The sequence below is a fragment of the Wasmannia auropunctata genome, unplaced genomic scaffold (genome assembly GCF_000956235.1).
Source record: "Wasmannia auropunctata unplaced genomic scaffold, wasmannia.A_1.0 LD324286.1, whole genome shotgun sequence".
NCBI lineage: Eukaryota > Metazoa > Arthropoda > Insecta > Hymenoptera > Formicidae > Wasmannia > Wasmannia auropunctata.
In genome coordinates this window covers 35,939-51,330 of record NW_012038604.1, presented here as the reverse complement: position 1 = coordinate 51,330, position 15,392 = coordinate 35,939, and the positions used below count along the sequence as shown (strand labels likewise).

General features: G+C 28.9%; 3 protein-coding genes across 3 annotated transcripts in view; all 3 read right to left on the bottom strand.

Annotated features, from left to right (window-relative positions):
- The window catches only part of LOC105460326, a 5,665-nt gene extending 2,053 nt beyond the window's left edge, over positions 1-3,612 (bottom strand). Inside the window, exons 1-3 of the mRNA XM_011706772.1 lie at positions 3,512-3,612; positions 2,696-3,134; positions 1,347-1,727 (exon numbers count right to left, since the gene is read on the bottom strand). Of these exons, the coding sequence (XP_011705074.1) occupies positions 1,347-1,727; positions 2,696-3,057 (743 nt within the window). The 5' untranslated portion in view covers positions 3,058-3,134; positions 3,512-3,612. The remainder of the gene's footprint in view (positions 1-1,346; positions 1,728-2,695; positions 3,135-3,511) is intronic.
- An 837-nt stretch (positions 3,613-4,449) lies between these two features.
- Positions 4,450-7,140, bottom strand: LOC105460325 (odorant receptor Or2-like). Its single transcript, XM_011706771.1, has 5 exons — positions 6,779-7,140; positions 5,862-6,239; positions 5,125-5,329; positions 4,696-4,851; positions 4,450-4,506 (listed from the first exon to the last, which is right to left on the bottom strand). Exons 1-5 carry the CDS (start codon positions 7,138-7,140, stop codon positions 4,462-4,464), a joined length of 1,146 nt encoding a protein of 381 aa, XP_011705073.1. The 3' UTR covers positions 4,450-4,461.
- Positions 7,141-8,480: 1,340 nt separating this feature from the next.
- LOC105460329 overlaps positions 8,481-15,392 on the bottom strand; it is a 7,931-nt gene continuing 1,019 nt past the window's right edge. Inside the window, exons 2-10 of the mRNA XM_011706774.1 lie at positions 14,401-14,802; positions 13,811-14,012; positions 13,300-13,455; positions 13,176-13,216; positions 11,066-11,458; positions 10,185-10,565; positions 9,199-9,403; positions 8,779-8,934; positions 8,481-8,573 (exon numbers count right to left, since the gene is read on the bottom strand). Of these exons, the coding sequence (XP_011705076.1) occupies positions 8,523-8,573; positions 8,779-8,934; positions 9,199-9,403; positions 10,185-10,565; positions 11,066-11,458; positions 13,176-13,216; positions 13,300-13,455; positions 13,811-14,012; positions 14,401-14,802 (1,987 nt within the window). The 3' untranslated portion in view covers positions 8,481-8,522. The remainder of the gene's footprint in view (positions 8,574-8,778; positions 8,935-9,198; positions 9,404-10,184; positions 10,566-11,065; positions 11,459-13,175; positions 13,217-13,299; positions 13,456-13,810; positions 14,013-14,400; positions 14,803-15,392) is intronic.

Below are 15,392 nucleotides of genomic sequence, written 5' to 3'. Positions count from 1 at the left end.
AAAAATAACGTTTTAATCGGCCATTTTTAAATAAAATCACGATTTCTTAAAAAATAGCCACATAATTCATCTTTAAGATCAGCCCAGAAAGAAGTCGATATTTTTATTTTTCTGGAAGATATAAATTTTTAAACATTGGGGAAAAGAAGCTTCAATGCAGATAATATGGCATTTGATTTTTCAGATAACAATTTTTTTTTGAACATTTTTTATATCAGTTAATTTTTAAACTAAAAATTTTTTTAATTTTTATTATCATGATTTTTAAAATAATTTTTTTGTATCCACCATCATCCACCACCACCACCCACCACCACCCCCACCATCACCCACCATCACCACCCACCACCACCCACCACCACCACCCACCACCACCACTCACAGCCACCCACCACCACCACCCATCACCACCACCCACTACCACCACCCATCCCCACCGCCCACCACCACCACCCACTACCACCATTTACCACAACTACTCTTCATCATCATTTTTTACATCATGTGATTTTTAAAGTAAAAATTTTATTTTCAAAATTTTTTGTCATGTGTTTTTTAAAATAAAAAATTTTTTTTTGAAAATTTTTTATATCATTTGATTTTTAAATAAAAATTTTTTTTTGAACCACTATTACTCACCACCACCCACCACCATCACTTATTACCACCCACCACCAGCACCCATCATCACCATCTATTTTAATTAAACAAATTTTAACAATTTTTGAAAAAAATAAATTTTCAAAAAATGACGTTTTAATCGGCCATTTTAAATCGGCTATTTTTTAATAAAATCACGGTTTCTTAAAAAATAGCCACATAATTCATCTTTAAGATGAGCCGAGAAAGAAGTCTATATCTTTATTTTTCTGGAAGATATAAATTTTTAAACATTGGGAAAAAGAGGCTTCAACGCAGGTAATACGGCAATTTAAGATAGGATATGTATTAATAAAGCGCCAAATTACAAGTGGATCGTATTTATATTTTTCTTGCAATCCGAGCTCAAAAAATTTTTATTTTTCAGGCTGGTCAAGTGTCCTACTCTTTTAAGTTCTGTGCAGTTCATTATGGAATGACAACATAACAAAGCCAAGAACGTTCCGTTTTCGAGCTCATAACAGTTGTCTATTATGATCGTCGTCAATTACATTAATTTTTTGACTTTAATCTCTTCATCATAAATGTCAATAAATGCCATTATGACTTTCAAAAATTAGATAACTCATTCAAACGCATTCCAACAAACACGCACACAAAAAGATCTTCCATAGCATTACAGTCCTTTGTGGATCACACAGAAAACAATATGTAGGAATACAAAAACAGATTCTTACATGACTCACTTGTAAATGCTAAGATGATGATGTATGCACTCCGATATCTCGATTTTATCTTCATTCGAAGAAAGAGCATATCCCAGACATCTAACTGATTTGTTAATTATTAATTTGTGAAGACGACTTTCAAAAATTTCAAGTTGCGCACACGTTTGTATGAGTAAACCGAAAACTAGAGTTTCCGTACCGACATTTATCATAGTGGCAAAAATTAAAGTTATAATTTGATGAATAGATACAATCCAAAACACCGTAGGTACATTAATGTAATTACAAGGTAGCCATATTCGATAAGGTAGGTGACCTTGCATAACATTTAATACTGATCCTATTGTAGTGCCTGTGACGGAGCTTGTTGCTAAAAGTGAATATTTTATTGAACATGACCTATAATAGAAACAAGACAAATTTTCCTTTTTCTACATTATGTTAATTAGAATTTATTTATAATTTTAATTTGCGTTTATTAGAGAGTGCGAATAGTTCGAATTCGAATCACAGTAGATTTGATTCATGTTTGTTTTCGAATTTGCAAGATTTTTGAATTTTCAAAATCGAATATTTCGGAAATTTCGAATCAACAATGGTTCGATTTCGAATCGATCGTATATTTTATTTGATTTATTTACATCTCCCGCGCGACCAATTATTCTTATCTAATAAATAAGTATTTTTGATATATGTAATGTCTTCCTATAGATTAATAAAATATTTGAAAGCATTCTAACTATTCGTGTATACACATTATTCATATTTTCTAGTTTAAAACATAAGATCATAATTCTTTGTAATAAGATGTAAATCGCAAATAGATCTTCAGTTTGTTGAAATCATTCCGTAAAGTAATGTAAATCATAATTTGATATTTATTATGTTTAAATTAACATGTAATGTAAATCTGGGAAAATTTGATTGAGATTCGATTCGTATTCGAATTAAAGAGATTCGATTCGACCATGCAAATGCTTGATTCGCACACCTCTAAAGCTTATGACACAATTTATATTTCTGTAAATCTTGTGTGTGCAATACAATTTTAAAATAATATTTAAAAGTTAATTCTTTACAGACATATTGTCTAATTTAACAAAATATATATAAATAATGATTAAATTCTGAAATGTGTCAACGATAACTAATGTGTAAAATGAATAAAATTTAATAATTAAATTAATAAAGGCTTTATAAAGAGAATGCTATGTTACAAATATTTAGCCATTTAATTGGATCTAAAAACGTCAGATTTATCACGTATACGTATAATGGAATACGCGAATTAAATTCTTGCAACAATTTTTGCGAGTTGTATTGATATTTCATAACTCGCAGATTTTTTATAATATATTTATACGTACCTAATAAACTTATTAAATTTTGTTTGTATTGCCGCTTCGTTCTCGTCACAGGGTTTACACGGTGCTCTCATCAATATTTGCACCAAGTTGATGATTGCATTCCGACGCACCACAACGATAGTCGCTTTACAACATACAGCAACAATAGTCAGGAACATTAGAGTGTTATTAGCAAAATCGTCGATATTGTCAACAATAAGTAATATATCCATAAATTGAGTTAACACCAAAAAGTATTCCGAGAATATTACAATAAACGTAAATATATTATACAGCAGCTTTGCGCCATTTGATGACCATTCAATAGGTCGCCATATACCACAAAGGGTATATATTAAAAAATTTAGAGAAAGTATTTGCATATTTAGACTTCTCTCTTTTAGCGAACAACTTATCGATGCGCATAAAAGTGTAGTCTCTTTCTCTACATATAAAATATCTAAAAAAAGTAATTTAAAACATTGCAAAAGAAATTATCTTTTCTTAAATGTGCTAAATTAAACATTTGATGAGTGTATATATGTAAGATTATAAGAAAAATTGAATTTATAATGCAGACGCTAGTATAATATTCCACAAATAGATTACGCGGTTAGTATATTCCACAAATAACTAATATATATTAAAATATACACCCACTGCACTTGACACTGTATGTAAACGTTTACGATAAATTTTATTCGTTTAATTAATGCGTAAATCGAGTAAAGGTTTTCTTAAGTAAAAACTCGGACGATCTTATATTTAATTATAATGCACCACTCTTCTGTTGCAAATGCAACTAGAAGGCAATATTAATAAGCATTTACTGCACACCTCTTTTGGAATATTGTTTTTCACAATTTTTGCTACTATAAAAAAGAATTAACAAATATTACAGACGTTATATAAAACGTGTTTTACTATGCCGTGAAGATCAATAAAATTCATTTAAATGTAACCGAGCACGCCTTGCGACGGACTATGTATAGTTTATACATACTTCAGCTTCTTAACCCTTAGTATTATTAATAACGGTCATTAAAAAATCGACATGAAGTCGATTAGACATTTATTACGGGGTATGCGTTCTTTTCCGCTCTTGAGCGAATACTATAATTGTGAAAATTTTCTTACTTGCAACTACCGGACAAGTCATTACCGTCCTTTACCATCTTGCCCACTGTATTATATTCCCATTGAATATAAAATATTTGTATATTTTTATGTTTGTCTGAACATGAAGAGGAATATCATATTTTTCGCAATGCCTCGCTTTGTCACGTAAAATAAGAGATAATGTAGCGATATAGGCACGTTATTGTATTTACAATATATTTAAATACTTTTTAAGATAACAAAATTTCAACGTTTATCGATTGAAACAAGAGTGTATAGTACTTTTAAATATTTTTTTAAATAATTATTTGAGCGTATACTGATTACATTTAACAATAAGTGTATGATAACTATATTACCCACAATGTGTGTAGGATCAGATATGACAAATAAAAATTAAGAAATTTCTATTTCTTGACTTTATGTTAAAGCTAAAATTAATGCAGTTTGTATATGAAATCAAAACATACATTTTATTACATTCACTATGTGTAATGTGTATGTATTCAATGTGCACGTATTAGCGGTAGTATTCATATGATCATAATAAAGAGTAAGGTTGAAATAAATATTTTACATAAATAGAAACTTATAAGTATAAGATTTTACTAATTTATGAAAACTACATAATTATCACATGCCTAAGTATACTTTTGATTATTTACGTTTTATTTTTGAAGTATGTTAAATGCCGAGTACGACGTTTTTAAGATCTGAAAAGAAAATATTAATATATGAATCGATTATTGGTTAGCAGCGCAATTATTAAAAGTTTCGACCGTGTAGTTTTTCTCTGATATTTTATCTTGTAATATGCGCCAAGGTACGAGTATGTTACTGATAATATCGCTTACAAATATTTACATTGTCACCGAAATATTTATCACCTGCACGATACTAACATTGCTGTAAGACTGAAGGGACATAGTTATCAAGAAACTGCTGGTAAATTTTATAGGAATTGTGCTTCGTATTATGATCATGAGCAATTCCTTTTTTTCATTAACTGATAATAGTGTCCAGTCCATACAATATATAGCATCTCCTACGCTCATACTCTGGAAATATAATATAAATGAGAATATTATTTCGTAATGATAACGAATGAATCATCAATATCTATTACATTACATAATTAGCATTATTGGTATATACAAAAATTTATGTATATGCATACCTACATACACAATCGATCGCTAGACACTATCTTTCGAATTTTGTAACAAATTGAGTTGTACAAAGATAGTTTGCGACCCTCCGCGATATAATTTCTATTATCTCACTAACAATAAGATTCAGACGGTTTGTAGATTGTATCAATTGTCACTTACCTTAAGAATAACTTCGTTTCCGGACCAGCAATAAATGTAGATTTGTACAAACATGCCAATGGTGTACACTAAGAGAGTCATAGTACCAGACAATTCTGTAATATGTATTGACAGATAATACACACTTGTACATAATAATAGTATGCTTGCAAAGAATTGAACGAAAAACACTTGGTTAAATATAACGTTTACCGTTTTGGCGTATCTATAATACATAGTTTCATGTTCAGTTGTCCTACATTGCTGTATGAATAAAATAATCATTATCTTGACATATGTAATTTTATAACATGATTCCTACGTACACGTACAAGTTTAAAAATTGTGAAAAAAAATTTAGTATGTATATTAATAAAACGTTTACTGAAACAAATGTTAAGTCCTGTCGATCGGGCACTTATTGTTAGATCTAATCTTTATTTCAATTTCTGCGCAACTTAACAGAAAATGATTATATAACAATATTATGAGTGCTCCGTTTTCGATACTGTGCAATAATTGTCTGTTAACAACATGTCAGTTATATTGGATCTTTTAGATGTAAACGTCTTTCCGTCATGAATTTCAATAATTACCGTTCTAAATAACAGCAAATTTTAGATACAAAAATTTAATAATGTATATTGAATACGCACGCGTTCAATCACATGAAAAAGATTTATATGCACTGATGCACATGTACATAAAAAAGATTTGAATATACAATTATGAATAAAGATTCTTATATTGTAACTTACTTGTAAATGCTGAGATGATAACGTATGCACTCCGATATTTCTGTTTTGTTTTTATTCGAAGATAGAGCATGTCCCAGATAGCTAATTGTTTTATTAATTATTAATTTGTGAAGACGACTTTCGAAAATTTCAAGCTGAGCACACGTATATAAAAATAATCCAAGGATTAAAGTTTCCATGCCGGCACTTATTATAGCGGCAAAAATTACAGTTACGATTTGGTGAATGGATATAATCCAAAACATCAAAGGTACATTGTAATTAAATGGTAGCCATATTCGATAAGGTAGGTGACCTTGCGTAATATTTAATATTGATCTTATTGTAGTGCCTGTGACGGAGCATGTTACTAAAAGTGAGTACTTAATCAAACACGATCTGTAAATGGAGAAACAAAATTGTATTTCGTTACAGTTACAACACAGTTTGATTAAAAATTGAAATTCACTTTAATTTATTTTATTTTGCTTAAATATACATATACATATAATAACAAATTTTAATTATTACTCTGTGCGTAATGTGTGTGTTAACGCACACGTGTGTAATACTGTCTTAAAGTTATTTGAAAAAGTCCGCTTTATATAAAAAGTTTTTTTCAATTAAATGGTATACCTATAAATATTTATTGCGTTTCTAAATGTAGCAATAAGAGAGAGAGAGAGAGAGAGAGAGAGAGAGAGAGAGAATTATTAATTTCAAGAGAAAAAGAGAGAAAATATTAATTTCAATAAGATTCAACAAATAAAAGACTTTACGTGAGACACTATAAAGTGTTTCACCAATGCTAGTTGGAAGGAAAATCAGATCAGTGTATGCATATATGTATAATAGTGCGCAAATTAAATTTTTGTGAAATTTTATGCGAATATATTAATGTTTTGTTATAGGATCTTCCTTATAATAATTATATCTACCTGATGAACAGATCAAATTTTGTTTGTATTGCCACTTCGTCCTCGTCATGAGGTTTACGCAGTGTCTCCGTCAATACTTGCATTAAGTTGTTGACGGCATTTCGACGTACCACAATGACAGTCACTTTACAACATACGGCAACAACAGTCAAAAACATTAGAGTATTAGTAGCAAAATCCTCGATGTTATCAACAACAAGAACTATATCCATAAATTGGGTTAACATCATAAAATATTCCGAGAATATTACAATAAAGGAAAATGCATAGTACAGCAGTTTTGCACCATTTGATGACCATTCATTAGGTCGCCACATGCCACAAAGGCTACATATTACAAAATTCATAGAAAGTATCTGCATATTTAGATTTCTTTCTTTAATAAGTATAATTTATCGATGCATAAAAGTATAGCCTCTTTCTATATGTAAAATATTCAAAACAGTGGTTTAAAGCATTGCGAAAAATATTATTTTAAATAAACCAAATTAAATGTCTGATGAAAAATACATGTAAGATAATTATGAGAAAAATTAAATTTAATGCAGAAGACATTATAACATTTTATGAAATGGATTATGTAATTAGTAACTTTAAAAAATGTTTAATTTGCACTTAACACTGAATGTAAATTAGTGTCTGCGATACATTTTATTCACTTAACATATCGTATTACAATTCTGTATTTTGTATAGAATATTATCTCGAATTAAGAATCGAACGGTCTTATTTAAATATAATGCAATATACTGTGATTTACATGAACACAACTATTATAGAACGTAATAATTATAAGTATTTGCCTCTTGTCGAATATCGCTCCTCACAATTTCACTAGCTACTAATACAACCGAACAAATGTTGCAGACGTTATATAAAACGTGTTTTACTACATACATATATCATAAAGATCAATAAAATTCATTTAAATGTAACCGAGCACGTCTTGCGACGGACTATGTATAGTTTACATACTTCAACTTCTTAACCCTAGTATCATTAATAATGGTCATTAAAAAATCGAATGAAGTCGATTAGACATTTATTACGGGGTAGCCGTGGGTGGCTATGCGTTCTTTTCCGCTCTTGAGTGAATACTATAATTGTGAAAATTTTCTTACTTAGAACTATCATACAAGTCATTACCGTCCTTTACCATCCTGCATATTGTGTTATATTCCCATCGAATATAAAATATTTGTATTTTCATGTTAGTCAGAACTGAAGTGGAATGTCATATTTCTCGCACAGCCTTTATTACTTTGTTACGTAAAATAAGAGATAATATAGCAATATGGGCACATTGTATATATATTTAAATATTTTTTAAGATAAATATTTGAGCGTATACCGATTGTAACAAATGTATACCTTTAAATATTTTCTAAAATAATTATATACTTGTACCAATTACAACAAGTGTATACGATATAAACTATATTATATCGTCAACTAAATTACCCACACAATATCTATGATCATATATGACAAAGATTAAGAAATATTTATTTCTTGAATTTATGTTAAAGCCAAAATTAGTAGTGCAGCTTGCATATTTCATTACACTCACTGTGTAATGTCTATATGTATTCAATGTGCATGCATTAGCGGTAGTATTCATACGAGCATAGTAAGGAGTAAGGTTGAAATAAATACGTATAAACAAAAAATTAATTTTTTAGATTTTACTAATTTATGAAAACTACATAATTATCACATATCTAACAAGTATACTTTTGTTTACTTATGTTTTACTTTGAAGTATGTTAAATGCCGAGTATGACGTTTTTAAGATCTGAAAAGAAAATATTAATATATGAATAGAAATAGATTATTGGTTATTAGTGCAGTTATTAAAAATTTTGACCGTATTGTCAATATTAAATTGATCGTATTTCTCTGATATTGTAATATGTGCCAAAATATGTTGCTGATAATATTGTGTACAAATATTTATTTTGTCACCAAAATACTTGTCTCACCACGATACTACTACTAACATTGCTATAAGATTGAAGGGACAGAGTTATCAAGAAGCTGCTAGTGAATTTTATAGGAATTGTGCTTCGTATTATGATCATGAGCAATTCCTTCTTTTCGTTAACTGATAATAGTGTCCAGTCCATACAATATATAGCATCTCCTACGCTCATACTCTGGAAACATAACATAAATGAAAATATTATTTTGCAATAATAACGCAAATGAATGTCAATATTTATACATTACATTACTAGCATTATTTATAATATATGGAAATTTATGTATATGCATACCTACACAATCGATCGTTCGAGATAATCTTTCAAATTTTGTAACAAATTGAGTTGTACATAAATAGTTTGCGACCTTTCGCGATATAATTTCTATTATCTCACTAACAGTAAGATTGAGATGGTTTGTAGTGCATCGATTGTTACCTTAAGAATGACTTCGTTTCCAGACCAGCAATAAACGTAGATTTGTACAAACATGCCAATGGTGTACACTAAGAAAGTCACAGTACCAGACAGTTCTGTAATATGTATTGACAGATAATACACACTTGTACATAATACTAGCATGCTTGCAAAGAATTGAACGAAGAACACTTGATTAAATATAACGTTTACCATTTTGGCGTATCTATAATACATAGTTTCATGTTCAATTGTCCTACATTGCAGTATGAATAATAAGATAATCATTATCTTGATGTATAATTTTATAACATGGCTCCTACGTATACAAGTTCAAAAATTGTGAAAAAAATTTTAGCGTGTATATGGACTAAAACATTTGCTAAAATAAATGTTAGGCCTTGTCGAGCGAGCATTTAGACCTAATTTTTATTTCAATTTCTGCGCAACTTAACACAGAATAATTATATAACAATGAAATGTTGAGCGTGCTCCGTTTTCGATATCATAAAAAATTGTCTGTTCATATCAGTTATATTAGATCTTTTAGATGTAAATGTTTTTCCATCATAAATTATCGTTCTAGATAACAGCAATTTTTAGATACAAAAATTTAATAATGTATACGCACGCGTTCAATGTCACATGTGCATATATTTTTTTAAATTAAAAAACTTGAAATCTCTACTTTAAGATACTATATGATTCGATTTTAAATTTAATGTATCCCTGCTACTGTAAACTCTTAAATCTGAGAGCATGTTTACCATAATGAAAATTGCAAAGGTATGCACGAATTTGCTAAAATTTTTCTCGGGCATGTCATTATGTTGCGTCATAAAGTTCGAACCTTTCACTTTAATTTGAAAAAAAAAAGCAAGTTGCTACGATTATTTTTCACAAAGTTACAATCAAAGTTGGCCAATTTTTACCCAAAATTTTTGCTATGCTATAGTTTTTTTGAGTAGTGTACAATTGTGTACAAAAATTCTTATATTGTAACTTACTTGTAAATGCTGAGATGATGACGTATGCACTCCGATATTTCTGTTTTGTTTTTATTCGATGAAGAAAGGGCATGTCCCAGATAGCTAATTGTTTTATTAATTATTAATTTGTGAAGACGACTTTCAAAAATTTCAAGCTGAGCACACGTATATAAGAGTAATCCAAAGATTAAGGTATCCGTGCCGATATTTATCATAGCGGCAAAAATTAAAGTTACAATCTGATGAATGGATACAATCCAAAACACCAAAGGTACATTGTAATTAAATGGTAACCATATTCGAAAAGGGAGGTGACCTTGCATAACATTTAATACTGATCCTATTGTATTGCCTGTGACAGAGCTCGTTACTAAAAGTGAGTACTTAATCAAACACGATCTGTAAATGTAGAATAAACAAAATTGTATTTTGTTACAGTTACGATAAAGTTTGATTAAAAATTGAAATTCACTTCAATTCACTTTAATTTGCATAAATATATAAAAACTAAGTTTAATTATTACTCTGTGTGTATGTGTACGTTTACGCACACGTGTGTAATATTATTTTCAAATATAATATTTGGACATTCTACTTTATATAAAAAGTTTTTTTTTCAAATCAACAGTATATAAAATATTTATTACGTTTCTAAATGTAGCAATGAGAGAAAGAGAGAGAGAGAGAGAGAGAGAGAGAGAGAGAACTCTAAAATATAATATCAATAAGATTCAACAAGTAAAAGAATTTGCGTGAAATATTATAAAGTGTTTCATCAATGCTAGTTGGATCCTTTGGAGAAAAATCAGATCAGTGTACGCAAATTAATTTTTTGTGATATTTTATGCGAGTATATTAATATTTTGTTATAGGATCTTCTTTATAATAAGTGTATCTACCTGTTAAACAAATCAAATTTCGTTTGTATTGCCACTTCGTCCTCGTCGTGAGGTTTACACAGTGTCTTCATCAATACTTGCATTAAGTTGGTGATGGCATTTCGACGTACCACAATGACGGTCGCTTTACAACATACGGCAACAACAGTCAAGAACATTAGAGTATTAGTGGCAAAATCCTCGATATTATCGACAACAAGAATTATATCCATAAATTGGGTTAACATCAAAAAATATTCCGAAAATATTACAATAAATGTAAATACATAATACAGAAGTTTTGCACCATTTGATGACCATTTATTAGGTCGCCACATACCACAAAGGGTATATATTACAAAATTTAGAGAAAGTATTTGCATATTTGGACCTCTTTCTTTAATAAGAATAATTTATCAATGCGCATAAAAGTATTGCCTCTTTCTATACGTAAAATATCTAAAAAAGTGATTTAAAGCATTGCGAAAAATATTTTTTTTTCAACTATATTAAATTAAATATCCGACAAAATATACTAAATATATAAGATGATTATGTATAAGAAAATTAAATTTAATGCAGAAGCTTATAACATTTTATGAAATGGATTGTGCAATTGGTAAATTTTAAAAATGTTTAAATTGCACTCAACACTGAATGTAAATTGTTATCTGCGACAAATTTCATTCACTTAGCTTATCATATTATAATTCTATTTTGTGTAGAATGTTATCTCGACTTAAAAATCAAACGGTCTTATTTAATTGTAAAGCAATATACTATAATTCACATAAATACAACTGTACGTTATAGAAAGCAATATTTATAAGTATTTATCGCGCACCTCTTGTCGAATATCGCTTCTCACAATTTCACTAGCTAATAAAACAGAATTAACAAATATTACAAATTCAACATGTGTACGTTATTATTGTAAAGCCAATAAATTTCATTTAAATGTCTGAACACGTCTTACGTCTAGACTATGGTTTCACGTACTACAACATCTTGTCAACCCCGCACTGCCGTCAATTGCTGTCATTAAAAAATCGACATGAAGTCGTTTAGTCATTTATTACTGGGTGTATGTTACTTTCCGCTTCTGTGAATACTACAATTGTGAATGTTTCCTGCTTGCATCGGAGTCATTATCGTCCTTTACCGTCCTGCGCACATTGTTATGTTCCCATTGAATAAAATATTTCTATAGTTTCCGTATATCCGTCGCAACTAACAATAAGTGCAAGTATTTCCCGCAAAGTCTTACGTCTTATTATATGTACATGTAACATTGTAAGGCAATGTAACGATGAAGGTAATGCATAATAAGTATAACATTTAAGTATTTTCTAAGTTAACCGCAAACGCGCGTATTTTAAATATAACAAGTGCAGTATAGGAAAATAATCTACTAACCTTATGAGCTACATATATATACATCTATCACATGTGAGATATATAGATTGAGAAGTTATTCTGTTCTCATTGTAATGTCAAAGCCAAAATTATATGTAACACCTACAATTTTTATACTGCGAGGACAATATTTGTTTTCTTTAATTATTGCCGACAATATGTATGTTAATAAAGCACTACTTTTTGCGTGAAAAAATCATTAAAGAAACATTGTTGTAACGTGATTGAGAGATATAATTAATGATGATCTTATATTTGTAGTTTTTTTAAGATTTAAACAAAATTAATTTTTTCTATTGTATCAAAAATCACAAACTTATCCGCGCTTTCAAACGCTGTTAAAAATTTACTATTTGACAGATCTATTTGAAATTTTGTATGCATTTATACCTACAAGGAAACGACAAATACAAAAAATAATATGCGATCTGTGAGAGCCATTTCTTATTAAAGTCACTTATTAAACATCTTATGTAGGTATATAAGACATTTAAATATATGTAAGACGTACATATTCACAGAAAAATAAGTTTAACAATTATAAGCTTAATAACGGCATTATTAAATTTATAATTCACATGAAATGTAAGGTTGCGATATAGAATAGGCAAAAATTTGCAATAATTAATTTATCAAAGGACTATATATATATATATATAACATTATTATTATCCTCTGCAAGCTTACTTTTTATTATGTATTATTTATGTCTCGCTTTTGTAATACATTAAATGCCGAGTATGATATTTTCAAGATCTAAAAAAAAGAGTTAGAGATATGTTATTATAGAAGACTAGATGCATCTGTTAACAATAAGAGTAATAAAAAACAATACAAACACTGCTGTAAGACTGGAGAGATAAAGTTATCAAGAAGCTACTGGTAAATTTTATAGGAAGTGTGCTGCGTAACATGATCATTAATAGTTCTTTCCTATCGTTGACTGATAGTGAAGGCCAGTTCATACGGTATATTGTATCTCCTATACACATACTCTGCCAACATAACGTAAATAAATTAATTATCTCGTAATAATTGAATAATAAATTTATTCATTTTATTAAATATGTATTTTATACATGGCATACATAGACATATATGCCACATACACATATACGCACGCATGTACATTTTATAAACATTCTTTTATTACACGTTTTATTTTGTAATATTTTATGTTCTGTATACTTTTTGAATGTAGAATAATTTCAAACTTGCGCAAAATAAATATTACATAATTATTTTAAAAAGTAAAAAAAAATCAAATTATGAAGATATATGTATTTGTGATTTTAGTAATTATTTCAGTTACAAGCGTATCTGTTGTAAGACTTATAAATACAGACTTACCTTAAGCATGACTTCATTTCCGGACCAACAATAAACATAGATTTGTACAAACATACAAACAGTATACACTATCAAAGTAGCAGTTTCGGACAATGAACTATGTGCTGATAGATAATATACACTTGTACATAATACCAATATACTGCCAAAGAATTGGACAAAGAGTACCTGGTTAAATATGACGTTTACCGTTTTGGCGTATCTGTAATGGCGTAGTCATGTTGTAAATGAAAGAGCTCTTTTATTATTACATAAAGTTGTAATTAGCTTAATTTTAAGAATTGCAAAACATTCTGGCGTTTATTATTTATTTATCATATTACTTTTAACATCAAATGGTTCATAAAATCACTTTAAAAATATTCTCTTTTTCAATTATTTTTGACAATTTAAAGTTTCAAATAATTGTTTCATTAGGTACATATTATTTTTTGAGACAGATTTTAAATATTTTGCTAACAAAAAAGAAATATTAACTGTCATTATGAATACAATTTCTAGATAGAGCAATTAATATACACATATGATATTGAAAAATACTTATAAAACTAGATGTGTGTGTGAACATGCACAAAAGAAATAATTCTAACTTGTAAATCTTGAGGTGATAATGTACGTATTTTGATATTATCGCTTTTTCTTCATTTGACGAGGGAGAGAAGTGTTCCAGATATCTAATTTTATTTTTCGTTAATTTACTAGTTTTATTAATTATTAATTTGTTAAGACGACTTTCAAAAATTTCAAATTGGGCACATGTTTGCAGAAACAATCCAAAAACTAAGGTCTCCGTGCCAACATTTATGATAGTAACAAAAATCACAGTTATAATTTGTTGAATGGACGTAATCCAGAACATCGGAGATGTGTTAAAATCATATGGTAGCCACACTCGATAAGGTAAGTCACCTTGCATAACATTTAGCACAGATCTTACTGTGACGCCAGTGACAGAACAAGTCGCCAAAAGTGAATATTTTATCGAACATGATCTGCAAAAAAGTAAATTAAGATATATTTATTAAGATTATATTTATTAAACTTTGCGCGCGCCAACTGAAATTTATTTGTTCTTTTAGTATTTACAAAAATTTATATCCAATTTTATTGCAAAACTTAATTAATATTTTCCGAGAAACGTAATGTGTTTGAAAGGATGCTAGAAAGACGAATAAACTCCATGCGGTGTCGCTGTTTCACTGACAATATATGTTTGCGTGTGATATATTAATATAGTAGTGTGTAATCAGGTGTTTACTACATCAATATCTCATACATACATACACACGCATTTTCATATGTAAGTTTTCTCTTAAAGAATCTAGACTCATTAATAAAAGCACATCAGTGCTATGTATATTCTTTCATATAATTTCGAATGTGCATAAAGCTTGTTTTATATATACAAAGTATAAAACTTTAATATCAAACATATCTACGTCGTTAGAGTCGATGCTAAAAATCGATAACAAAACTATATTTTCTTAAAATTTGTTGTTTTTCATATCACACTCTTTCGTTTTGATAGTAACATATGTGTGTGTGTGTGTGTGTGTGTGTGTGTGTGTGTCTCTTATACACA